We start from the raw sequence: 24,928 nt of genomic DNA on the forward strand, positions 1-24,928 counted from the left end.
ACTGTCCCGCATGTCAACATCGTGTGCATCTTCTCTCTCTCTCCCTCTCTCGTGAAAGTGTTTTAACTTTTCAAAACAAGGATGTCAAGACCCACTGCTTTGCTATTGTAAACTCTCAAATCATCCTCACAAAGCTTACCTATGTCTATATTTGTTTACCTGCATTCGAAGATAACAAGATACCTGATTGGTTGATCTTTCGTCCCAGCTGTTAAAGGGAAGTAATCAATAGTGGAATAATTCCTAAAGGTTACCTCCCTTATCTATTCATTCATTGGCGCCCAGCCCGATGTGTTGTATTAGGAGAGCATGGTAGGCGGGTTTACTACGGGAAGTGTATGAGTTCTGAATACAGACTTTGCTTTGTCAGCTCAGTCTTTTAACTGGGAAAATGTCCCTGAAAAATGTCGTCCAATCGGCTCCACGGATTCTGCCATTGCCCCGCCCATTTGTCAATATCTTCACCCTCTGACCTTTCACTATCCGCGTTGCTGCGTGGCGATTGGCCAGCTCCATGTCTGTGGAGTCACGAGACCACGCCTTACACAGTGGGTATCGCCCAGGACAACCTCACTCCACGTGTCATTTGCGTGATCTCTCTTTTTTAACCAAGTGTAGGATGGGAAAACCATGGTCACTATAGAAACTGATTTCACCGTCGCTAGAATTATCAGCCTTGACTTTCATTCACAAATCGATTGCTGTAAACACAGAAATGATTCTAAAATTTAATTTAAATAACTGTGGGCACAAAGAGGAATGATAATGAAATAGCCAGACCAGACTAACATCAGGAGAAACCATCTTTACTCAGGCCACAAAGACCTGGACCACGATCATAACCATAGAGTAGCACTTCGATGTAAACAGAGACAACGAAGGCACTGATGGCCTGGGAACCAATCTCACCACGGCTCATGTTAGCAAGATTCAAGGCTAAAGGAAAGAAGATAACCATCATCCAAAGCTGTAACAAATGCAGCAGACGAAGAAGAAAAAAAGACTTCTACAGTACCCTGCAAAGTCTGCTTGACCACACACCAAGAAGAGATCTGAAGATCATTATGGGAGACCTAAATGCCAAAGTGGGAAATGATAACACCAATAGGAAACTCATCATGGCAAGATATGGCGTCGGCACCTGCAATAAAAATGAGAAGCTCTTCACAGACTTCTGCGCTTTCAATGAGCACGTTGTAGGCGGCACTGTGTTCCCACACAGGAATATACACAGGACAGCTTGGACTTCCCCTGATGGCCAGACAGAAAACCAGATTGACCATATAACAGTTGCTCGAAAGTGGAGAAGGAGTCTTCAAGAGGAGGAGAGGTGCAGATGTTGCTTCAGACCACCAGCTCCTAGTGGCAGTCTTCAAGATTAAGCTGAAGTCCTTCATTGATCCAGCAGGTAGACCCCAGCACAAGTTCAATACTCAATACCTCAAGAACAAGGAAACATGGGAAATTTTTAATTGTGAAATCAAGGAATACGTATGAGGCTCTCGTTGATGAGTAACGAGGACTAAACAGATGAGTACTCAGCAGTACTTAAGTCACAAAAAATAAATTAGAGAATATTGAAAGAGGTGCTGGAAGGGACGATACATCCAGTGGAAGGGGTGGTACCCCAAAGAACAGCTTTGTGGGGCCTAATGGAGACATTTTAGAAACAGGACGATAAGCTGGTTTGTAGGATGTTGCACCGTCTGCTGCTTGTCAACCAGGAACTGAGCTGTAAACCGCACAAATAACCACTGAGAAGAAGACATATAATTGGAAGCCTTAACTAAACAACAATGTAGGACACTTTTAGAAATGTAAAAAGTGAAATTAATGCTCTGTCATTTTTGTCGATACCAAACAGTGTTTCTGATATCGTTTTTACTTCAATATTGTTGTCCTACAACAGACGTCGGGTGTAATGAAGACTGCAGAGAGGGGATGACAAGCCGGGTTGACAGACTACTGCAGCCTTTCCATTGCTTTCCTGACAGGAACCTAACAAGAACAAATAAGTGAATCTGAAAAACAACCCTATCATGTAGAAAATTATGTGATCGTGTTCAACTAGAAAAATTTTCCAGGACAAGCGAATTATTTCATGAGTGTATTAAAAACAATTCTACAACGTTTATTGCCATCTGCTGCCTTGGTATTCACAGACAACTCGATATTTCCTAGTATGAAGCCTGCATAAGGATTGTACACAGTTTTACCATTTTACCACCTACCGTGCGACTGTTTACCGACAATTTAGCTCTTCTCTGTATGGGACTTGCCTGACTGTCCACAAATACTGGCTCTTTCCACCTGACCTGCCCACCTCTAATGTTCCTACAAAAACAATACAAAGAACTATTTCGGAGGAACTCCCATTGCCAAGCGAACATAACAAGGCTTCCAGCTGCTACACATCAAAAATCATTTTTACACACTGGGGTCCTGTTGATGGTTAGTAGACACAACACACTGACAGAAAGGTTGGAGAACATAGGATTGAGACTGACCCTGACTATAGCAATGGCACGGTGACAACCACTCGTCACAGCAAAGTCGCAGTCTACATGAATGGACAGTAGCTGAATGATATCTGCAACGTCACGTACCCGAGGGCCGCAGTGTCCACAGAATGCAGCTGCACAGCCAGTGTCACAATTTTAAGAAAAGCAGCAGCATCCGACGAGACCAAACAGGATTTAAACACTCTGGAAGAGAACGCCCATCAGCTTTGTTGTTGTTACTTTACAAGTCTCCTGCAATAGCCTATGACCGAGAGAAATAATTTAATTTGCGTATTAACACCACAAATTAAAAAGTTTAGATATTTAAATTAAGAAATACTTCGCAAACTGCTACCATCTGGCAAGATGGAATACAATCCTATCCAAAGAACCCACCTCGAACATAAAGGCAACTGTTGATTATGAACCATCGTCATGCCTCTAGTGGACCAAAACTCAAGCATCCCAAGCATGTTTATTTGGCCATGAGACCTTTTCCACCCTTCTATTACCATTCCTCAGGAAAGTCTACAAAAAGATGAACGGAGACTGATACACATAAAGGAGTGGAAAGAACCATCCATGGTGAACAAACATTCTGCGTCTTTGACAAAGGAGCCATCGTGGAAACCCTTCTCATCTGCTGCATCCGCAAGTCCTCTCAAAACATGAAATAGTCAAAGCATCAAACTGAAGCACCAACGTCTAACGCCTTCGACGACTGAAAAGAAACTTGTTTGAAATTACAAGCAACTACGTGTCAGTCCCCTGAAGTACACAATCACAACAAACATCTTAAAACTGTTAATGGACGTAAAAGGTAACTACAACTTGTCAGATGAGGAGAAGGATGATGATGAAAATGATTAATTTTGTAAGAATGGCGGAAAACCTAAAAAGACAGAAAACAAAAAAAAAGATATATTTAACATTAGCTTTTGTTTTCAGTTGTGAACAGAACATATATCCCGTGATGCCCTGTAGTGAACAGTCTGCTGGCGTGATGGCCTCCTGCTGAGGGTAGCTTTGATGAACATTTGACAAAACAGACCCGGGTACACAAAGAATCCACAGTGTGGACGATGTCAATACACGTTTGAATGGAGAAAAAAAATCGTCTGCCGCATGGTCTGTTTTGTATAACGGTTGTTGTCGTTGCCCACAGCAGGAGGCATCAACGCCAGCAGACTGTTTACCGCACACACACACTAACATCTCGACATGCTATTTATTTTAAAAGTAAAAAAACCGCTCACATGTAAAGTACAAAAAGTTTATATTTGATAACATGGTATCTTTAAGTATCCAAGAAGATGTAAGAGTTTATTATATCCCGGTCCTTGGTATTTTTATAAATGTCAACATTTGGTTTTCATTTCTGATTTGCTGCCATTTGTTGTGATTTTTATTGTGATGTGCTATCTTATATTGCATGTACCGTGTACACTGCGTGTATTGTATATACTAACTGTACTAAATATAGCTGTTGTACTGCATGTACTGTATACACTACATGTATTCTATGTACCATGTGTAATGCACGAACTCTATATACGGATGTTTCATATCAGACTCTCCTGTCAGTAAAATGTCTTCCATCTCATCTGTCCCCTAGCTCTTGCAAGTTGCATCCCTATTCCTGCAGGGCCTGCTGGATTATATCAGGTTGGATCACTAAAGAAAGGGTGAAAGCATGTTTCATGGCAATAACATTTTCTACATCTTCTAGAAACATAATGTATTGATAAATATTATATTAGTTAATTATTAGTATGTGTATCAGTTAATATGATGTCCTTGCATGCCTATAGGTAAAGTGTCTTGAGTCTGGCTGATGCTGGAAAAAGGTGCAATACAAATGTTTTTATTATTATTATATACAAGACGTGTATTGTATGCATTGTGTGGTATATGTACCGTGTGCACCATATGTATTATGTACTATTCTGTGTACTGTGTGTACTATGTGTACTAACTCTACTGTATACTGTATTCTCGAGTGTACTGTGTGTACTGTGTGTACTATGTGTACTAACTCTACTGTATACTGTATTCTCGAGTGTACTGTGTGTACTATGTGTACTGTGTGTACTAATGTACACCTATTTTCTGACGTGGAGCACACCATCTGCTAACTTCTCTTTTCCATAGAAATCTTGATTTCATCAATTTACTTCCCAGTTGGTATCCAGCTCTTGCAATTGAACAAAGAGCATACACAGTATTATTAAACGATTAATTTGTGGAATGATTGTCTGGGTTCTGCACCAGCTGTTGTTGTTTTGCCGTTGGTTTTGTTCTTTTGTAAAGTTTTACATTGATTGGAAGAGTGGGATGCATGTATGTTTACCCACCTGATGTAACATGATAGTGTAAAACTAGGTTTAAACCTGAAGGAATAGTGTGCTGGCAAAATGGCAAAAAATACCTGTGATACGGTTGGGTAGAATAGAAGAACGACATTATGGATACCCTTGCTTCATGTTCCCGTGTGTGATCCTTCTGTTAGTTGGCAATGTTTTTTTTTTCATTTATCAACAATATTTATTTCAAATTGTCAGTTGGCGACAGCTTTGATGTTTGATTTCAACAGAATGCTTTTGATAAAAGACGATGGATGAGCAGCTGCCGGTGTTGGAGGTATAAATACAGTCACATCTCCTGTCTTCTCAACCACTGCTCTCATCAGTAACTCACAGCTGTTTGACGACTGCAGGAAAGTAAGTGAATCTGATTATTTCACATTCTGTTCTCATGTTTATCACATTAACCTCTTATTTAAAGTGCTCCAGTGCTAATAATTCTTTGTATCAGAGACCAAGAGCTGCTTTATCAACTCTGTCAAGCACACAAACACACACACTATACACACATTGAATACCTGAACAGACAAACACACAGAAGCTTGGTTACCTTGCTAATGTCCAACCCTCACATGTCCAGCTGTTGGTGATAATTCAAGATGGCAATCGCTCTGCTGGTCCTGTTGGTCATCATGGTGTCCATAGTGGACTCCCGTGAATTAAAAGATGACGTCCTTGACCTTCAGAATGTCTTAAAGACAGTGAAATCGAGGCTTGGTAAGACTAAGGATAATTTTGATATTAATATTCTTGCCTCTGACACTCGCTCTGGTGAAGTAATCTCCTTCGGTCAGATAGTCTTTCTCCTTCTCAACACTTGACACTTATTCCTATTATATAACTCATGTATATGAGCATTATTGTTATTATTGTTATTATTATCATCATTATCATCATCATCATCATCATCATCATCATCATCATCATTATTATTATTATTATTGAGAGTAATGTCCTTTGACCTAACGGGCTTGAGGACTTATATTCTCGCTCTTATCCTTCGTCCTCTTTCGAATGATTTTCGTCAAAGTGAGCTCAAAGTTTTTTCTCTATCGTGCTTCTGTCTGCTTGTGTTTAGGATTGTTTTGTGTGACTGCTTCACCTTTGTTGGTCAACTAACGGTCTGAACAGTGATATATGTGCAATCTCTATTACATCTCTACCTCACTCTACTACACTTTACTACTAATACACTACTATACTGTCAATACAAGACATACTCATCTCTAATCAAGCCACTTGATTTGTTTGCCTCTACATTATTTCTTCTTCTAAATGCTTATAGACGCGTTTTTTTCCAAACACTTTTAAGTAAGGTGATATAATTACTACTAACCAATAATTTTGGGGTCGTCCTACATATCGTCTGATTTGTAAATAGGGACACTTTGATGTATCAACATTTAGTTTGCTGAGATACATTAGTGTTGCTGTAGTGGCTGGTGCTGATCGTTTCAATAGTTTGTTTCTCGTCCTTCTTGTGATTGTTTTTTTTTTACTAGGGTAAATGCTTGATATTATTCTATTACACTAAGGGGAAGTTAATAATACTAGCATTTAATTACTTTAAAATACAGAAATCTTGTAGTATATTTATGTTATTCTGGGTTTTATTTCGAAACTACTGATTACAACACCTTCAAATTTACTTTAGTATCTTCGAGGATTCTAGAATTGTAGGAGTTTACTTGTTGATTAAATGGAGCAAATAAATTTTGATACTGTAATTATCTAATTATTTGGGGACACATAGTTTGTACACAAATACATCGATATTAAAGTACATTTCTAATGCTTCTAATCTTCCTTAGCGTTGATTCTACAGCCAGATGATTTCTATATAAAATTGCTGTTTGAGCCCATCGCCATCATTTTCAGCTCTCCTTGAGCAGCAGGCGTACTTCAAGGCAACATTTAATTCGGGAACACCAAAAATTGCACCAGGCACTGTGGTGTTCGACAAAGTCCTGGAGAACATTGGCAACGACTACAGCTCCGCCAACGGCGTCTTCACGGCGGACATCAAAGGTCTTTACTTCTTCTTGGTTCAGTCCTTCACCAACGGAGCAGGCGATGCCAACTGGGATTTGACTGTCAATGGCCAGATGGTCCTGCGCGCGGAGTCGACGACTCAGGGTAGCACCAGCAACGAGTACGTGTACCCGGTGGCCCTCAAGGTTGGAGACAAAGTCTCGGTGAGCAGCCGTTCTTCAATCGACGTTTGGGGAATTAATCATAGTTTCTTCGCTGGGTACCTGGCTAGGGCTATTCCCTAAGATTGTTGTCTATCTGGGTGCCGATTTCAATTATTTTAAACTGTTTCATCGTACTGAAATAAAACTCAAAAAAATTTAACTTTTCATGTTTTGAAACTGATATCCACATAAATGGTTTGTTGTTATGATTACTATTTATTTTATTATTCTTACTAAAAACATACTAACATGTAATAACTGAAAAAAAAAGGATGACATAGACTGTTTGCCTCAATAACAATCACTGTTTCTCTGTGGATTTCTGCGTTGGATTCAGTTTGTGTTTAAGGTCCAGTCCGTGTTGTTATTATTCTGATCCTTATTATTATTATTATACGCATCCTGATGCAGCCTACCCCAAATTTAGACAAGGCTTCACTTTTCAACAGTTTCTCATTTCGAGTGTTAATCAAGTACGTGGCTGCATTTTCCGCATTAAACTATTTTATTTCACTGAAGTGTTTCACTCTTCCTGGTGTTGTTTAGTGTGAATGCCTGTGATCAGGAGATGGCAGATGTTATGATCACACACACACACACACAGGCGCGCGTGCACACACACACACACACACACAACATTGTGGTGAGTAAACAACACAAGGTCTGCGACTCTACAATGTGCTACATTGTTTTCTATCAGGAAATGGAGAAGGCTCAGCCAGCTTCCATCATCTATAGAGAAAGTCGAGATGGACATCCACTGCATGACCTGCTGAACCCACACACACACAAGGACACACACACACACACACACACACACACACACACACACACACACACACACACACACACACACACACACACACACACAAACACGCATGCACGCATGCACTTACACGCACTCTTCACCTGACAGGAAAGTTTCGTGAATTAATTGATGAGAGTAACTATGTCTGTATGTTCTACTCAAGAGAGCGAACTACACAGCTGGCTGTTATGTCAATAGTAGTCCCCCTTTTTCAGATGATATCCTCACATGCTTTAACAGATGACCAGCCTGTCTCGTGCTCACTGCAGGTATTTCTGAATGTCTAGACTACAAAACATAATTCACACATTTCACTCTATTTATCTAATATCAATTACCCTTTGTTACTAGTCTTTCACCTAAAGCAGTCTGCTAACCTACGTGGAGCAGGTGCAATTCATTTAAGACTCGTATGGGTGGCTACCTGGTGAAGTCAGAGTGACTGTGCAGGTGACTGCTAATTATCAATGTACATCTACCTGTCAATGGTCCCGTGCAGTCAGAATGTCTGCACAAAGACTGCTAATCCCCACATCATCTTCCTACTGATCCTGCCTTCATGGATTCAGCATTACCCTCACCTGCCATCTGCTTCACTTCTTGAAGACAGCTCAAACATTACCTGCAGTTCATAAATATTTGCCCCATGCTCAACACGAACTTATGTGTGTATACTTGGGTTGAATAAGCCTTACAGACAGTGTACAATTAATTTGTTCCCACGTTCTTGCTTTCTGTACTTATTTCCGTTTGACTTTTGTAAAGTCTCCTTACCCCAACCTAAACAACTGACACAGACAATTGACAGCCTAGGTTGATGAGGACAACACAGTGCTCGGTGATTTTGTCTAATTTAATCCACAATTCGTAAACATATTTTATTGACCTGACTACCCAGGTATGCTGTTACCTTAGCTGCATTCAGTACATAATATCGCAAGTATTATTTTTAATCTTACACAAAAGCAGTACAAGACCAGAGGTGATGCTTACTTATGACATATTACAAAATGTATGGTTGAATAGCAACTGTAAGCATATGTATGACACATGTCTACCAAATAAAAACATTATTATTATTATTATTATTATTATTATTATTATTATTATTATTATTATTATTATTATTATTATTATTATTATTATTATTATCATCATCATCATCATCATCATCATCATCATCATCATCATCATCATCATCATTATTATTATTATTATTGACACTCACAGACCAGCATACTCCCATGAACACTGTTCAGACCAGGGGACTGAAATCTTAGTTCCTTACTTGTTTGAATAGCTTTTTTCTTCTCTCATTTTACACGCTCTACTACAAGAACACAATTTTACTATTAGTTTGCTTATAGATAACAAATAAACGATTAAGGAACAAATACAGCATGAAAAATATTTCGATACTAAAAATACACTTATTGACAGAAAGGTTAGCATGACCTATATGTTTGTGGTGCATACTGTATAATTTTAAAATAGCGAGAGAGAGAATTTTTAGACTTTATTTAGTGTAAGCCATAGCCCTTAACTGAGGAGGGTGAATTTAAAAACATATAAAGTGTGAAAAACATCTTTACATAGATGTGAATAGTAAATACATTCATATTGTAATATAATCAACCTGGTCATTCATTTACAATTTTGCAAACATACACCTTTTGGTGAGACATACGGGTGTAGCCATCTCTATTGCAACCCACATCAGTACACATGCGAGTATAAGGTCTATATATATATACACACAATATCCATAAAAGACTATACTTAGTATAATTGTTTAATAAACAAACCTCCTAGCATGGCTGAACTGTTAGGCACTGAATAAAGCAGGGGACAAGACCAAGGTCTAACGTGGGTACTTCCATTTGTTACAGCCCTTGGCGACAGCTATAATGAAAGCTCCAGCGACAACACCTACACTCAAAACCGTGGCCACCAACAAGAAGTCGACCTGGTCACTGCTGGCCACTCCGTAGCGACACCAGGTGGCGAAGTGCTGGCAGTTTCTATTCAGGACATTGAAACCCACTTCGTCCAGCCTCGACTTGGCGTTCTTCACGATCTGACTACGAGGCAGTGGTCTAAGAAATAATAAATAATATTTTAAATATATAAACATTGGGATTTGTTCATTAATTTACTTGTTGTTCATCCGTTCCTGTTTGTTTTGATTGTATTCGTGTAACTAATCAATCAGCCTGTCTTATTAGAACCTTATTTAGCTGGTCACCTTCACCGTGTGAGGTAAAATAAGTCATATTTCATTGTTTGATTGAATTACAAGACAGTAGAATGCCTTAGTCATAAGACTTTTCAAGTACAATATTTGTTAAAATAAATATCAGTTACCAACAAACACATAAAAATGCAAAGGAAAATGTGAACACCACAGTACATCCAAACTAATTTCAAACAGATTATCAACGAAAGCTAGTCTTCAGTTAACAGAAAACTCACTGTTTCTTCCCATCCCTGTCATTATTGCGCTTTGCCTTGCTAAGACCAGCAACATCGAAGAAGTTGTCCTGTCGGATAACCGCCTTTTCAAAGCACTGACCGCTGAAACTGGTCAGGTGAGCGGAGTGCATCTCTGCGTTGATTCCGTCATTGTCATCTCCTGCCAGGTGAATCACGTCTTCGTTACCTGGAAACAAGAGAACAACTGCCAGGCGATTTCCTTTTGATCTTCTTTTGCTGGATTTGCAAGTATTCAAAGCAATTAACAAAGGTTACTAAAATATCGTTGTCTTTTTAATTAATGCCATTACCAGTGTCTGCGTTCATGAAGTCATGTGAATTCTACTATTATTTATAAACATTTTCATTGATTCCTGGGCGTTAACATTCAGTTTCTTGTCATTTCACCGGCCCTTCATCGTCAAAAGTATTGTTAAGTTAATAAAATATGAGACAACGGTAGATAGATTCCCAGACTACTTTCCCTCAGACGATGTCCAATGCTAAGGTCGCATATGTCCTACATCACTCACCTGTATAAACAGCCCAGTTTGAATGTCCTACATCACTCACCTATATAGACAGCCCAGTGTGAATGTCCTACATCACTCACCTATATAGACAGTTCAGTGTTAATGTCCTACATCACTCACCTATATAGACAGTCCAGTGTGAATGTCCTACATCACTCACCTCTATACACAGCCCAGTGTGAATGTCCTACATCACTCACCTATATAGACAGTTCAGTGTGAATGTCCTACATCACTCACCTCTATAGACAGTCCAGTGTTAATGTCCTACATCACTCACCTATATAGACAGTCCAGTGTGAATGTCCTACATCACTCACCTATATAGACAGTCCAGTGTGAATGTCCTACATCACTCACCTATATAGACAGTCCAGTGTGAATGTCCTACATCACTCACCTGTATAGACAGCTCAGTGTGAATGTCCTACATCACTCACCTATATAGATAGCTCAGTGTGAATGTCCTACATCACTCACCTCTATAGACAGCTCAGTGTGAATGTCCTACATCACTCACCTATATAGACAGTCCAGTGTGAATGTCCTACATCACTCACCTATATAGACAGTCCAGTGTGAATGTCCTACATCACTCACCTATATAGACAGTCCAGTGTGAATGTCCTACATCACTCACCTATATAGACAGTCCAGTGTGAATGTCCTACATCACTCACCTATATAGACAGTCCAGTGTGAATGTCCTACATCACTCACCTATATAGACAGCCCAGTGTGAATGTCCTACATCACTCACCTATATAGACAGCCCAGTGTGAATATACACCCCGAGGAAATTCTATTAAGTCGCCCTCCTTGAGACTGGCCAGCACTGTCCTGTTGTGTCTCACGACCTCGCTGCTCGCCATGTCTCTGCTGGCTTGTGCTCAATACACTGTGGTGACTGCGCCTGCGCACACTAAGCACGTGACCAGCAATGCTGCCCTGAGTACACACACTGCATGCACACGTGACCTGACACACGTACATCATACAAAATAAAATACATGGCGACATATTGTTTGAGAGCCTCTAGTGATGGTCGCTTTTTTCTGTGATTTACCTGTTCGTTGTCTCATTGTAAACTGGTGTAGACAGTGTCGACGAGGACTGGGAAAGTTTTTTGTCCCTGACCGGGAGTGGAAAGCCTGGCAGTTCTTTCTGAATCCGTGAGGATGTCTTGACCACACTTCAGCTGTGAACCACTAGACTCGTTAAGAAAGTGTAAATTATTCGTGTGAAAACCTCCTGAGGTTAGTCTACGCCAGTATTTTAGCCTGAACATATTTTGGACTAGACTTAATTCGGAAATATTAAGCATTATAGTAAATTTAAATCTTTTTTCTGTCCAGGTTATATTTTTCATTTTTTTGGTAAGTTTCTGTCTTCGTAAATTAATGCACCACGACCAAGTTTCAATTTCTCTAAGCAATGAAAGACAATTTAATGAACGAATATATTGTTTGGTTTTTTGGTTGACTGTTTTTTTTTTCATATAAATTAATTTTGTATTGTCAGAAGTAATCGCAAAGCTGCTGAGAAAAACTTCAACAAACCTTTTCTTTTGTATTATTGAGCCTAAGGTATTGTTTACAGGTGTTCGTCAAAAGTAATCAGAGAACTGATGGACTTGTAACAGCTGTTCAGTCCAGCCAGGGAATCACCTCGCTTGTGATGTCTTCACCCTCACAATCCGTGTCTGAAGTAAAGCTCAACAAAAAGAAAACAATAAACCTGCAGGTACCTCTACAAAAATTAAACTATATTAACCTTGCTAATAACTTGAAGAACATTTTTATTTCAAGCACAGAATAAAATCCGAACCTGCTGTACCAAGAAACGATTTATCAAGAATTGAATCCGCAATGTCAAAACACTCAAAACTGTTCACCTTGCCAACTACCCTCAGTATAGGCAAACACAATCACCTGTTCATCTATCTGAACTCTTGATGTTGATTGTAGACCATTAACAAGACAAAATGGACTGCGCATGTGTGACGCGCATGACAGGATCGTATTTTAGTGGCTCGGATGGTTGATCGATTCAGTCTCTTGTTCCATGGTAATATATTTTCTCAAGATAATAAAACGATGAATCATTGTTATGGCCTGACATTCACTTGTTGTCAGCATTACATTTTATTCATGCGCCATGCTGACAGGCACGCCCTCTATAATATATCAAACTTATTTTTGGATGATATCCTTTTTTAAAGTGTGTACTTATATTTATATTTCTTAAAATTCTTAACAGATCAGTATGGAAAGTACTGAGCCTCCTGAATACAATATTCAGCTCCTCTTTTTTAATCGACCAGCGCCATGGTGTCTCATGATGTCACAGCAATCTCCTTGGTTACGGGAGACACTCATTAATACAACTTTACGATTATCTCTGATCTCTGTAAGGGGGGAGGGATTTCATCGACATGTCTTCATTCCCGGTGCTAACGAAAAAGGGACAGCGATATGTTGCTGCTGCTGCCACCACCATCACTACTAGTACTACCATTGAGACTACTACAACTACAAATGACAGCTAGAAAACCAAAAAAAAAACGAACACAGAACAGTTTTGCAGCAATAGATATTTCTTTATTTTCAAGAGGTTCAGAAAGGAGCCTAAAATAAAATTGGTTCTCATTAATACAAAAACACTTTTTCCAATGCAGACAATATTTTTCTGCCAAAATACAATGTTTACCTTTTTATAGTCAAAACTGCAAGACAAGTCCAAGGTGTGTCTATTTAAACATCACACCAATCCTCTCTTTTCTTATTAATGTCGGTTATCGTAACCGTCCTAAACAATTATTGATAGCATTGTATTTATTATTTTAAACATTCTCTATTGGACTTCAATTATTATATCGTTTAGTTTTGCACTTTAACATAGAAACATTTTTTATCCATTTGTTTGTGTTGATGTTTGATATTTGCCAGAGATGACAGAGTGGTTGTACTTGTAAATAAAGCAGAAAACAACAATAGCAGGAGTAAGTTAGAATGATACGTCAAGGCAAAATCAATAAACGCGGTTGATATCGTTTGTTTTGATCCTCTTTCCGTCAGTAAACAAAGCCTAAAATGCCGTGACAAGCCACCCGGCAAAAAAGCTATGGTTCCGTCCATAAAATGTCAAATCGAGATGACTCTTGACATACACCCGGTCTCCGGCCTGTAGAGTGACGGGCAGCACACTCTCGTTACTAGTGTCGTCTGAAGTCCGAGATCGAGCTCGCAGCGCCATCTGGTCATTGATGTACAAATCCCAGCTGATATCAGCACCGCCATAAGAGAAGGTTTGATAAGCGAAGACGTAGTCCCCGCGGAAAGGAGCCGTGAAGACCCCGGAGGTAGAGCTGTAGGCGTTGCCCACGTTTGTCTGCGCGCTGTCGAAGATGACCGCTTGGTCTCCTTTACACGATGCTATGGGATCTTGAAATGTCGCCTTGAAAAAAACTCGTTTGGAGAGAAGATCTGAAAATAACACAATCATGTTTGTAGATGTTGCCAAGGCCTTCGAAGCTAGAGAAGCTAGAGATGTGAACATGTAGTAGAGATATAAGACATATGTGACTTTACAGACAAATAAAACTGAGAGCCAGTACCTCAGCCGAGCATATTGATATCATTGTTATATTCAGTCTTACCAATCTTTAATTTCAGTGCCGTGGTCTCTTTCTGCAGATAGCTGACGTCATCTGCGTCCACTTTGGACACCATGAGGACCAACAGGACCAGCAGACCGATTGCCATCATGAGTTGTCACCAACAGCTGGACATTGAAGTTTCGATATTAGCAAGGTAACCATGCTTCTGTGTGTTTGTATGTTCAAGTATTCAATGTGTGTATAGTGTGTGTGTGTGTGTGTGAGTGAGTGCGTGTGAGAGCAAACTTCATGGCGCAGCTCCTGGCCTTTAGTTTACAGAAATATTAGTGTTGAAGCACTTTAGGTTAGTGTTAATGTGATAAACATGAGAACAGAATGTGAAATAATCAGATTCACTTACTATCCTGCAGTCGTCAAACAGCGGTTACTGATGAGAGCAGGGGTTGAGAAGACAGGCGATGTGACTGTATTTATACCTCCAACATCGTCAGCTCTCAACTTTCGCTGAACCTTCTTCTTTTATGAGCTGGTCAACTGATACCAGTCTCATTATAATCATAAATTGTAAATTATCTAGTTTTACATTTTGTGGGTTTCTTGAGAGAAATAGGCAATTTCATGTCAACAAAATGCTCCGGTGCAGTATTTTCATACAATCACAACACACTCTCTCACACTCTTACGTGCACACACACACACACAAACACACAAACACACTTGCTGCATAATCGCCGGTGACAGCAGTGTCCCTTGGTGACGTATAACACGTACATTTGCTTGTCGTTCCTACCCATACATTTCTTTGTGTAATAGCTAACCTGTCGCAAAGTTATACAACATTGAACTTTTATCGGAAAAGCTTTGTTTATTAATTAAATTAGCTTCAATTCCAATACTAGATTTTAGAAGCCTACAATACAACGATCGACGATAAGAAATGTCGTATGCAGCGCCTAACTACAGTTAAATCCACTGTAATAGAATAGAACAGCAAGTGCTACAACACTCAGGCAGTATAAATCAAAATTTCAAAGTCACTTGTTTTCTTTGTCTTCTCCGATTGTAATGTGTAAAAAATCCAATTCACATTCCGTTACAAACATTGCAAAATTGATGGTTCCTGGTTCGTCTTTAATACTTTAATCCACATTGGGGATGAAAGATCACGAACCACTTGTATTGGTTTCAAGAGAAACGTTTCGATATATCTTACCCACAAGTATAAAGAGGAAAGCAGCGATTGCAATGAACAGTTTACAACAGTAAGACGCCTGCCGACTGTTTCGTACCCATAGCGACACCACGTGGCAAAGTGCTCGCAGTTGTTACATAACAAATTACAGCTTTTGTCCCGCAGCTTTGACATGGCGTTGGACACGATCCTTTGGCTTGGAAAAGGTCTGAAACGACTGTGAGGCCAGGTCGTTAGTGTTATTATGCTTTATCAAGGGAAATAACTATGCTTTAGTAAAACTAGTTCAACAGAAATTATCTCCCCTGGTTTGCCCTTGCAATACAAAATATGAAAATAAAACTTTTTTTTCCTTTACAACTTGTGAATGGTAATAGAGGTGGAGATGAGAGGGCCGATTGAGAAGGGTCTTAAGGGTTTCTTCTTTCACTTGATTAACAGTATTAAAACCACATATTTACATTATAAACACTATTTAAAAAGAAAATCTATGGCTTCGTGTGATAGTGGCCGTTCTCTTTATACACCTTCCTCCTGCTGACACACACACATACACATACACACTTTATTATCAACGTCTGCCGTTACTCAGATTCACTTCTGAGTAACGATTGCATGTATTCAGAAAGTACCCACTGCGCGACAGGACCCACAATCAGACCTTTACAGGGACTAAGGAATCGAATATTGCTTTTTCACTTTTTCATTATTGTCGCACAACAGATACTTCAGAAACTGGATGATAAGGTTGGCTGCCAGAGTGCTGCAGCGTTTTGTTGTTTTTCTCCCAGAAAGTTTACAAGCGCGGATAAGTAAATTTACAAAAGATAAGCATTTTGATAAAGAAGGAAAGTAGATGTTTGCTTTGCTGTGGCTGGTGGTGTCTACGATGGCATTGCTGTGGTCAGTACACTAAATGCTGTGTGATGTATGAAGCCACCCACACTGTGTAGGAGGTGTTTGCGGATCTGTAGCAGCTGGAAACCTCGGTAAACCTCATAAACTTCATAAAAATCGTTAAAACTTTCTTTGAAAAGCTCTTTGGCTTACTGATGGAACACGTTAAGGATGGACAGAATGACAGGAAAGGGCCTTTGTCGCTGGACAGTTGTGTGACAGGTGTCATACATCAATAGTCATCGTCTGTAAACAGTCGTATGGCAGGTGTGTAATGATGATATAATAATAATTATTAAGATGACAATCCGACAATTATTGTCTGTAAATAGTGTGTTGGTAGACAGACATTTATAAATTAATGAATGAATAAAATAATTTTCTTATCAATGTTAAGCTTTTCATCGACGTGATTTTTACTTTCTACATACCATTGTTTATCATGTCAGTGTCACTTCTCAGTATTTGTGAAATTCCTAGCACGCAAGTTGCAGACGCTGCGTATCCTACCAACCAGCTACTTGTCCACTTTTTTCGTTACGCTCGCAGTCTCTGTGAAATGTAAATAAAAAAGTGAAAATAATAACCCCACATTTGACAATAATAGACAATCATTCTACTATACAGGGCATAACTCAATAGTACAGTCTCTGTCTCAAAAGATTAAAAATAAGTGAGGAAATGAGTGGAGATAGGAGAAATATCGCTCAGACTTCCTGCCAAGAAAATGACTGTGTGGGTGTTTACAGTGGAGCTACTGTGTCTAAAATATGTACATGTATAGAATGTTGTTAACAATAAAATATAGAAATAGCATCTTTGACACTAGAAGCGAACTGTCACAATCACAGCCTCACTAAGAGAACCTGACGAGTGCTGTACCGAGTCATCGCCGTATCGTCGCTCTCTTCACCTCTCGTGGATCACGTGCGGAACATCTGTCGACAACCTCTTGTACTTTAATCAAAGTGCAGCAGCCACCTGTGACAGCCTGAAGTACCCGGTCATCCTGAGAGCACTTTAGCAGACAGAACAGACCTCACAATACTATCATCTGTCTGTGCATGTCAATACTTGTCAATCCATGTTGATAATGACCTTTTTTCAGCTAAGCACAAAATTAATCAGAATTAAAACAAAACATCGTCAGAGTCAAATGCTGGGCCCTGTGTATCCTGTGGGAGGGCAAGGTGTCTCCACATTAACATTTTACTTGAGTAATTGTGAGTTTAGCTAAGCATATATCTTAATAATAATTTGCAATCTCAATTTGTAGCGCACATTTTCACCTGTAAAGGTGAGCTTAATATAATGTGCATGATGTACTGTAGACAGAATACTCTACCTTGTAAGATGACTAATCTTCTCTTCCCCACCAGGACATACAATATTTGAGGTGTAGGCCTTTTTTATGAACATTTGAGATAAATTTAGCAGTTTCTGATGAACATTTAAGGGGTCGGATTTACAATTTTTTATGACAAAAGAATCTTTCAGACCGTTCACTTGTTTGAAAAAATCCCTAACACAAACCATTTTAGTTCACTTTCTTTATTTATTACATTTATTAAATGCAAGTTTCTATTTAAAAAATGAACATTCCAATTAGCTATAATTGTGGGTAAAAGAATCTGAGTATCAAACATTAATTATAGAGATCGATTACACTTGTAAATAATGTCTCATATTCTGTTTTGTTCTGAACTTACCTACATCAGGGTACAACTATATGTGGATTTGATTGATACTGCTTGTCTGTGGGTTATCACCATAACAAACTGATTTTCCTGCAGACAAAAAAAAAATAGTGATTAGTAACTTTTTTCAGACCACCCATTATGTTATGTTGGAATACACCTTTCCTAACTATCTTAGTCTACTTGTAAGATCATAATGACTATCCAAAGCTTTAGTTCACCTGAAACATTTTTCTTCAGAGACAGATAAGTAAAAGAATAAGTACATCATTATATTTAGCACGGATAAAGTTTTTTAGAACTGTCATAGGCTAACAATTGCATTTAGAATGATTTAATCGGGAGAAGTTCTCAGTATTAAATCCGACATCTTTGTGTTGTTTGCCAGACATATATATATATGTATAATATGAACACAAGACCTAATAGTCATTATTCGAAAAGCAAAACTCACTCACACCTTTTCAAGAAAGTTGCAAAATATCACACAAGTTAAACATGATTTATGTTTCATAAAAAATCCTTTTGGTACAATTTTCGAGTAAGTTAAAAACTAAAACAAATTGTACCTGCACTTTGAATTGCACCAAGCAACCTCCTTTTTTCTATCTCCTCTGTTGAAAATATTCCTGATTGCGGCACAAGTGTGTGTTAAATGTTTAGAGCATTTGGTGCACTTTGAATCGTGCTCTTGATAATCTTTTTGAGTCCTGCTTCTCCATCTCAAGAGGTCACGTGATCATTCAGCATCTAGTATAAATATTTACATCAGGTCTGTTCCCTAACATTCATTGTTCCTCACATCTTCAGACACTTTGGTTCCTCTAAGTTGGCTGCAGGTAAGACTTGGGGACTGGTGTCACCACTGCACCAGAGACTACTTCAACCTGAGTATCTGTTTGTTGTCTCTTGTTCTCTGTTATTCTGGATACACAACTGACGGACTATGTCTTAAGTCGAGTAGCCAGTGAAATATTTTATTATTCATTGCTCTTATTCTCCTGTTATCTGAAGAAACACAAATCCGGGTTGATATGTTTTGTTACAGAAGACACACCAGCGCTTATCTGAACACAACAAATGGAAGCGTATACTGGAACTTGGGAACTTGTGAAGGAGGAGTCAACTGGAGTGGAGGAATTCATCGAAGCATACGGTGAGGGAGAGAAAGATGTAGATACAGATATGAGCGAGTAGATAGCTGTGTTTACATGTGTTGTTGTTGTCGTGGAGTATCAGGATGTGAAGTGTTGTCGTTATGTGACTTGTGGTGAGGATAGTTGCAAGAATTTTACAAAGTCTTAGTCTGTCCCAGCTTGTTGATCATCAAAGCTTTAATGTATCAGAAAGTTAGTGAAATCTAGCATTGTATGAGAGTATCTTCCGTTTGTGTATTTATGTGTACGTGCATGCGTTCTTCTGTGCATTAATGTGTTATTATTTGTATATTTGTTAATTCAGGGAGCAACACACGTTGTTAAATGAGACACTACAAAAGTTACTCTACAAAATAACAGAAAATAAACCTAATTTTAAACCACATTCTACCTCCCTGCAGCAGACATGCCGGACATGGAGAAGAAGAGACTGAGACACAGCAGCAGTACCTTGACCTACCGACGTGATGGCGACCAATGGTTCGTGGACAGTGTCAGTGGTGACCGTACGGATACCATGGAACTATGTCTTGGAAAGGAATATTCCTACGAATTCGGCTCCAGTGAAGCTAAGGTAGGCTTACTAGTCCGCTTTCTGTGTTATAATGTGAATAACAACTGCAAAATAGACAACCAAGAAGTCGTTAGTTGTAGAGTTGTAGTTGTAGTCGTTGCTAGTAGGACACATAACACTCATGTTGCTAGGTTTAAGTTGCTTAACTGCACCCAGAAGCCAGTTTCCAGTAAATTTACTTGTCCGCAATATTCCACTGATTTTAGAGCTAGATGAACATTTGTAATGTAACAATGCTTCTCTCTCACTTGAGGCCACGGCTACAATTGAAAATGGCAAGATCGTAGGAACCCACACCTCGAAGGACAAAGTCATCAAATCAGTGAGCTACATCACCGGTGACCGACTGATCATGGTAGGACTGTGTAGCAATGCCACGTACACATTTAATATGTGACAGATATTTGTCACTAATGTACATCCTTCATCATCATCCACACACAATCACATCCACACTTAGCACTATACGCACTTGTGTAATAAGTCTTAGAAGTGTTTACTTCTTTCTTTTCTTGTTGCAGGAAATAACTGCCAATGGAGTGACTATGGTAACCAAGTATAAAAGACAATCATAAGTTGGCAGTGGAGACACATGTAGTTTCTCTTCATTCTAAGTCTCTCTGTTATTTCTTCTCGGGCTCATTCCTTGTCATTTCTGTAACAATTTTGCATTTGCTTGCTTATTTGACAACCTTAAATAATCCTTTTTGTCATGCAATAGTCAGTCTCCGCCTATTGTCTATGTTTTCAATATACATTACAGTAAAATTAATTGTAGCAAATAAGAATATTTTTATCTTCATTTGTTATTTTATTGTGGGCTTATACCAACATTTTACAGAATACAATTTATACAGACAATGTCATATTGTCTTACTGTCGTGAGCGGAAATTCTTGATAATGTGATTAATTAAGAGGCAGTACTATCCTGTGAAATGGACAACTGTGAGTTGATGTTTGTGTCTCTTTATAAATAAACATCACAGAACACACTCGAGATGTCATTTTGAGGTAAAATGTGTACAATTTGTTGATATAAATCAGTGTAAACAAACAAGTATAAACACAACTAAATATCAGACTGGCTTCTTTACCTCGAGAACAGAATGTGAAATAATCAGATTCACTTACTATCCTGCAGTCGTCAAACAGCGGTTACTGATGAGAGCAGTGGTTGAGAAGACAGGAGATGTGACTGTATTTATACCTCCAACACCGGCAGCTCTCAACTTTCGCCGAACCCTCGTCTTTTATCAACGTGCATTCTTTTCAAATCATCAAAAACGCTTCAATTAAAAACAATTGTTGACCAATAAATTGATGTCACAAAGGTAACTTGCAGCAAGAGCCCCCCTCACATTATACTTTGATTCTAACCAACCGTATTGCAGGTGTCGTTTGTCATTTTGAGAAACTGTTTACTCAGGTGCAAGTGAGTCACAGACGATCAACCGCTACATACTGTAGTCAACAGTTTTGTCTCGCATGTTTCCAGATGAATTTGAAAAGTTACAAAAGGACAAAAACCAAACCTGAACAAGCTTATGGAGAACCTAATGGAGCATTCTAGACATGACGGCTGACCTGACATTGTCCTGTTGGTGTTGTTTGAAGGCACGAGCTCAACAACAACTGAGAGGGGAAAGATAACAAACATTTCTATGGAAGGAGAGAAGATATGATTAACCGAAGAACATTTATTGGGGAAAGACATTAATGTTGATGAGAAATAATTCTGTTATACATGTCACAAACACCTTATCTTCATGAGCAACTGCCACCTGAGCGTCTGCAGACGATTCCACACTTCTCAGTAAAAGGCCTCACTGTTTTATTTAACAAACAAACATTTTACAGACGATTTCACTGCAAGTAATGACAGACAGGGACTCGATTCTTGCCATCTGACTGCGATTTCACCGTTGATGCCTTTTTATCTTTATTTTCGTCTTGGTTAACTTGCTAATGTCGAAACTTCAATGTCCAGCTGTTGGCCCCGGGTGCACTCCAGCCTTGAATTAACGGGCGAAAGTATTTTATTTACATTATACTCAAAAGTATAAAAAGTATACAAGGGAATTTAGATTTTTTTAACTGTAGCTACAATTTATTTTATAATTATAGAATGATTTGTATGCAATGCATTTTAGAATTAAGAAATGAGTATTACAGCAATATAATTCAGTTTGTAATTATTAACTTATTTTGCAAGCATAGAATGTAGTCTTTAAGTATAAAAGTCATTCTGTAAGCAAAGAGAGAAATCTAGTTAAAACCAGAGTATTTTATTAAATTTTACATTATGCTCAGAAGTTACGATCAAATTCATTGGTACATGCAATTTCATTTTGCTTGTATAAAATATGTTTTAGCTATTCAAAGTAGTTCTGTTTATAACATGAATTAGACAGAAACAATTGAATACGGAACGAGGCTCTGATGTCCAATATTTGTGTTAAAGTCGGGCAAATGTGAAAGGTCAACCAGTCTGAACTCCACAGGTGGCCAGGTCTGTAGTGTCTGCGCGCACAGACAAATAAAACAGTAACCACCTAGAGACTTCCATCAATATGTCATTGGCTATAACTAATAAGACATTTTATTTAAGGCGATAAGTCTGTTAGTGATGTCATCAGCTCCAACCTTTAACCTAACCTTACGTTTAAGTACATAAGACCCGGTGTAGTGACCAAATGATATAATCGTGACATTGTTGAATCAACAAAACTCAGAGTGTGGGCGGAGTGATATGATGGTGACACTAGACATAACAGACTTCATGTTGTGAGAAGATATTCCATGTGCCTGACATCATAAGATGATGATAACGAGGAAGAGAAAAAAAAGCTGAGGACAAGTGTTGGTGTAAGAGAGACCCAAGAGTACAACAGGTGACAGGTGTGACACTTCATTAGGATAATCCGGGTAGTTATCAGCGGGAGATAATCATCAGTTGTGATGTACAGCGCGACATGAAGTGCAGTCGGTCATATATATCATTAACATCAACCACACACACGACGACTTTTCTCTCCAGACCACAAACACGATGTCCACGCGCCACCCACACCACGTCACTGCGGGCCGTGGCCACGTCCTCGATGTCATCATCCGTCATCACCCGCACTGGGATACCCGCTTCTTTAAGTCCCTTCACCACACCCGAGTCGTCACTGACGTCATCCCAGTACAACACCAGCACGTCTCTCCACTGTAGGCAGGGTGTTGCTGTACCGTTGCTGGTGGAGATGAAGGTCGTCGATGTTGTGACATTCTCTGTAAAAGTCAAATTTAGTTTCTAATGTAAGTCCCATGTCGGAGACACAGCGTACATACTGACAGACACGCTGACAGACATATGAATATAAGTCATGACGAAATTAGCTAAAATGACACGTGACTAACGCTCTTCTGCTTCACCTGCTTTTTATTTTTGACACCGTGACCTATTCACCTGTCAATAGAATTTACACTACACAATGCCCACACCTACCTGTAACACCAACACGGAGACTGCGTAGGAAGCTGACCACGTCAAGACCGCACGTGACACAGTCAACTGACCTGTGACCTGCGTGACTCAGACCTCGGTGATACAGTCGTCTGACTGGCGGGCCGTCTGTGTGGTCGGGCACACCTCGCTCACTGTATGGCTGGACATGACGAACTGTGAGCTTCCCGTTCTTCTTGACTTCCCTGATGACTGCCGGTGGAGAGCGGAGGGGTCTGGTTAAATATTTCACTTGCCAGCAGGTGGGTGCGTCTCCATGAAAGCAACTTGCCGCCCACAGATGGAGATGAGGAACTCGTGTCAGCAGCTTGTCACAGAAAGTCTGGAAGTGTTGTGTCCTGTGAGAGACATGAGTGTTACAGTCATCTAATAGTAACGCCATCTAGCTATTTGTCCTTCCTCATACACTACATGTGTACTACTCACCACGCTTCATCAGCGATGGCATACAACGTCCTACTCCTTGCTCTCCGTGACAGGTCGTTGACGGCTTTCTTCACGTCTTCATCGTCATCAAGGCTGACCACGTGACACACCTGCTGAGTGTTGTGTCTTCACTGTCTGCAGCAACAAGTGATACAACATGATGCACACTGCACGACTATCATCACAGGTACTGACAACGTAGACGTGGTGACCATCAAGCAGCCATTTTCTACCCATCATCAGCAGCACCACAGTTTTACCTGTACCGGGCGGTCCGGTGACAAAGAGTGTGGGAGGCGCCGTGTGTAGCAGGTGAACTTGCTCCGGGAAGAGTGTGATGACAGCAGTATAGCACTCTCCTGTCCACCACACGGCCTGACCCAGGGTCTTGACACTCACACGTGGAGGACTTGTACATGGCACAGTCACTGTTGTCGCCGGACCACAGAACCTGGTACAGTCACAAGCAAGAGGTGCAACATGAATATGCCGCATTGCCTTTACTACATCTGCTTTGAAATTGTTTTCCCTTTAAGAAAATAACTCGTCGTTGCCGTCAAAGACCTTAATTTAGAATATTCAATTTATTTAACAAATGCAAACTTAAAAACACTGCTACAGTTATTTTGGTTTTTTTCCCATTTACGACATGAGTTGTACAGCATGTGATATAGAATGTCCTTTTTTGTGAAAAGGAAAGATGCACTGTCACACAGACAAAAAGAGACCGCAGAGCAAGTGAGTAAATTTTTTCAGATTCTTTAATTAATGTAATGAAGTCCTTGCTACAACGCCTTACAACTCATTCATCCTCTAATCACACTTTTCCAATCATTATTTAAGACTAAAAAAAAATGTTGGTCGTTGGACAATGGTCAATGCTATTTTTCTGTTACATGACTGACTTTATTGCCCCACCATTTAGTTGCTCGTTTTAAACACTGTGTGTGAGTGCTACCCCGGTAGTTCCTACCGACTAAAC

General features: G+C 39.5%; 5 protein-coding genes and 1 long non-coding RNA gene across 8 annotated transcripts; 2 read left to right on the top strand and 4 right to left on the bottom strand.

Annotated features, from left to right (window-relative positions):
• The first annotated feature begins 5,097 nt into the window (after positions 1–5,097).
• Positions 5,098–7,577, top strand: LOC112575863 (complement C1q-like protein 4). The gene is made up of 3 exons (XM_025257961.1): positions 5,098–5,221; positions 5,445–5,581; positions 6,743–7,577. The coding sequence occupies exons 2-3, from the start codon at positions 5,464–5,466 to the stop codon at positions 7,138–7,140; spliced, it is 516 nt and encodes a 171-aa protein (XP_025113746.1). The 5' UTR covers positions 5,098–5,221; positions 5,445–5,463; the 3' UTR covers positions 7,141–7,577.
• A 1,138-nt stretch (positions 7,578–8,715) lies between these two features.
• On the bottom strand, positions 8,716–11,779 carry LOC112575619 (HRAS-like suppressor 3). The gene is made up of 3 exons (XM_025257594.1): positions 11,633–11,779; positions 10,340–10,526; positions 8,716–9,963 (listed from the first exon to the last, which is right to left on the bottom strand). Exons 1-3 carry the CDS (start codon positions 11,742–11,744, stop codon positions 9,729–9,731), a joined length of 534 nt encoding a protein of 177 aa, XP_025113379.1. The 5' UTR covers positions 11,745–11,779; the 3' UTR covers positions 8,716–9,728.
• Positions 11,780–13,959: 2,180 nt separating this feature from the next.
• On the bottom strand, positions 13,960–14,636 carry LOC112575630 (complement C1q-like protein 4). Its single transcript, XM_025257608.1, has 2 exons — positions 14,531–14,636; positions 13,960–14,357 (listed from the first exon to the last, which is right to left on the bottom strand). Exons 1-2 carry the CDS (start codon positions 14,634–14,636, stop codon positions 13,960–13,962), a joined length of 504 nt encoding a protein of 167 aa, XP_025113393.1.
• Positions 14,637–14,893: 257 nt separating this feature from the next.
• Positions 14,894–18,915, bottom strand: LOC112574992. 2 transcript variants are annotated; one of them, XR_003101547.1, is made up of 4 exons: positions 18,847–18,915; positions 18,290–18,367; positions 17,463–17,598; positions 14,894–17,132 (listed from the first exon to the last, which is right to left on the bottom strand). It is a non-coding gene; the product is annotated as an uncharacterized LOC112574992 (long non-coding RNA). The 2 variants fall into 2 exon arrangements; XR_003101546.1 differs by having other exon boundaries at positions 18,290–18,854.
• Positions 18,916–18,988: 73 nt separating this feature from the next.
• LOC112574991 lies at positions 18,989–21,002 on the top strand. Of its 2 annotated transcripts, none has more exons than XM_025256463.1 (5): positions 18,989–19,116; positions 19,326–19,433; positions 19,839–20,008; positions 20,262–20,363; positions 20,530–21,002. In XM_025256463.1, the coding sequence occupies exons 2-5, from the start codon at positions 19,358–19,360 to the stop codon at positions 20,581–20,583; spliced, it is 402 nt and encodes a 133-aa protein (XP_025112248.1). In that variant the 5' UTR covers positions 18,989–19,116; positions 19,326–19,357; the 3' UTR covers positions 20,584–21,002. The 2 variants fall into 2 exon arrangements, with proteins under 2 accessions (XP_025112248.1, XP_025112247.1); XM_025256462.1 differs by having other exon boundaries at positions 19,836–20,008; positions 20,530–21,001.
• Positions 20,799–23,902, bottom strand: LOC112575632. Its single transcript, XM_025257609.1, has 2 exons — positions 23,503–23,902; positions 20,799–23,285 (listed from the first exon to the last, which is right to left on the bottom strand). The coding sequence occupies exons 1-2, from the start codon at positions 23,900–23,902 to the stop codon at positions 22,942–22,944; spliced, it is 744 nt and encodes a 247-aa protein (XP_025113394.1). The 3' UTR covers positions 20,799–22,941.
• Positions 23,903–24,928: the final 1,026 nt, after the last annotated feature.

This window comes from Pomacea canaliculata, linkage group LG11 (assembly GCF_003073045.1).
Source record: "Pomacea canaliculata isolate SZHN2017 linkage group LG11, ASM307304v1, whole genome shotgun sequence".
NCBI classification, from domain to species: Eukaryota; Metazoa; Mollusca; class Gastropoda; order Architaenioglossa; family Ampullariidae; genus Pomacea; species Pomacea canaliculata.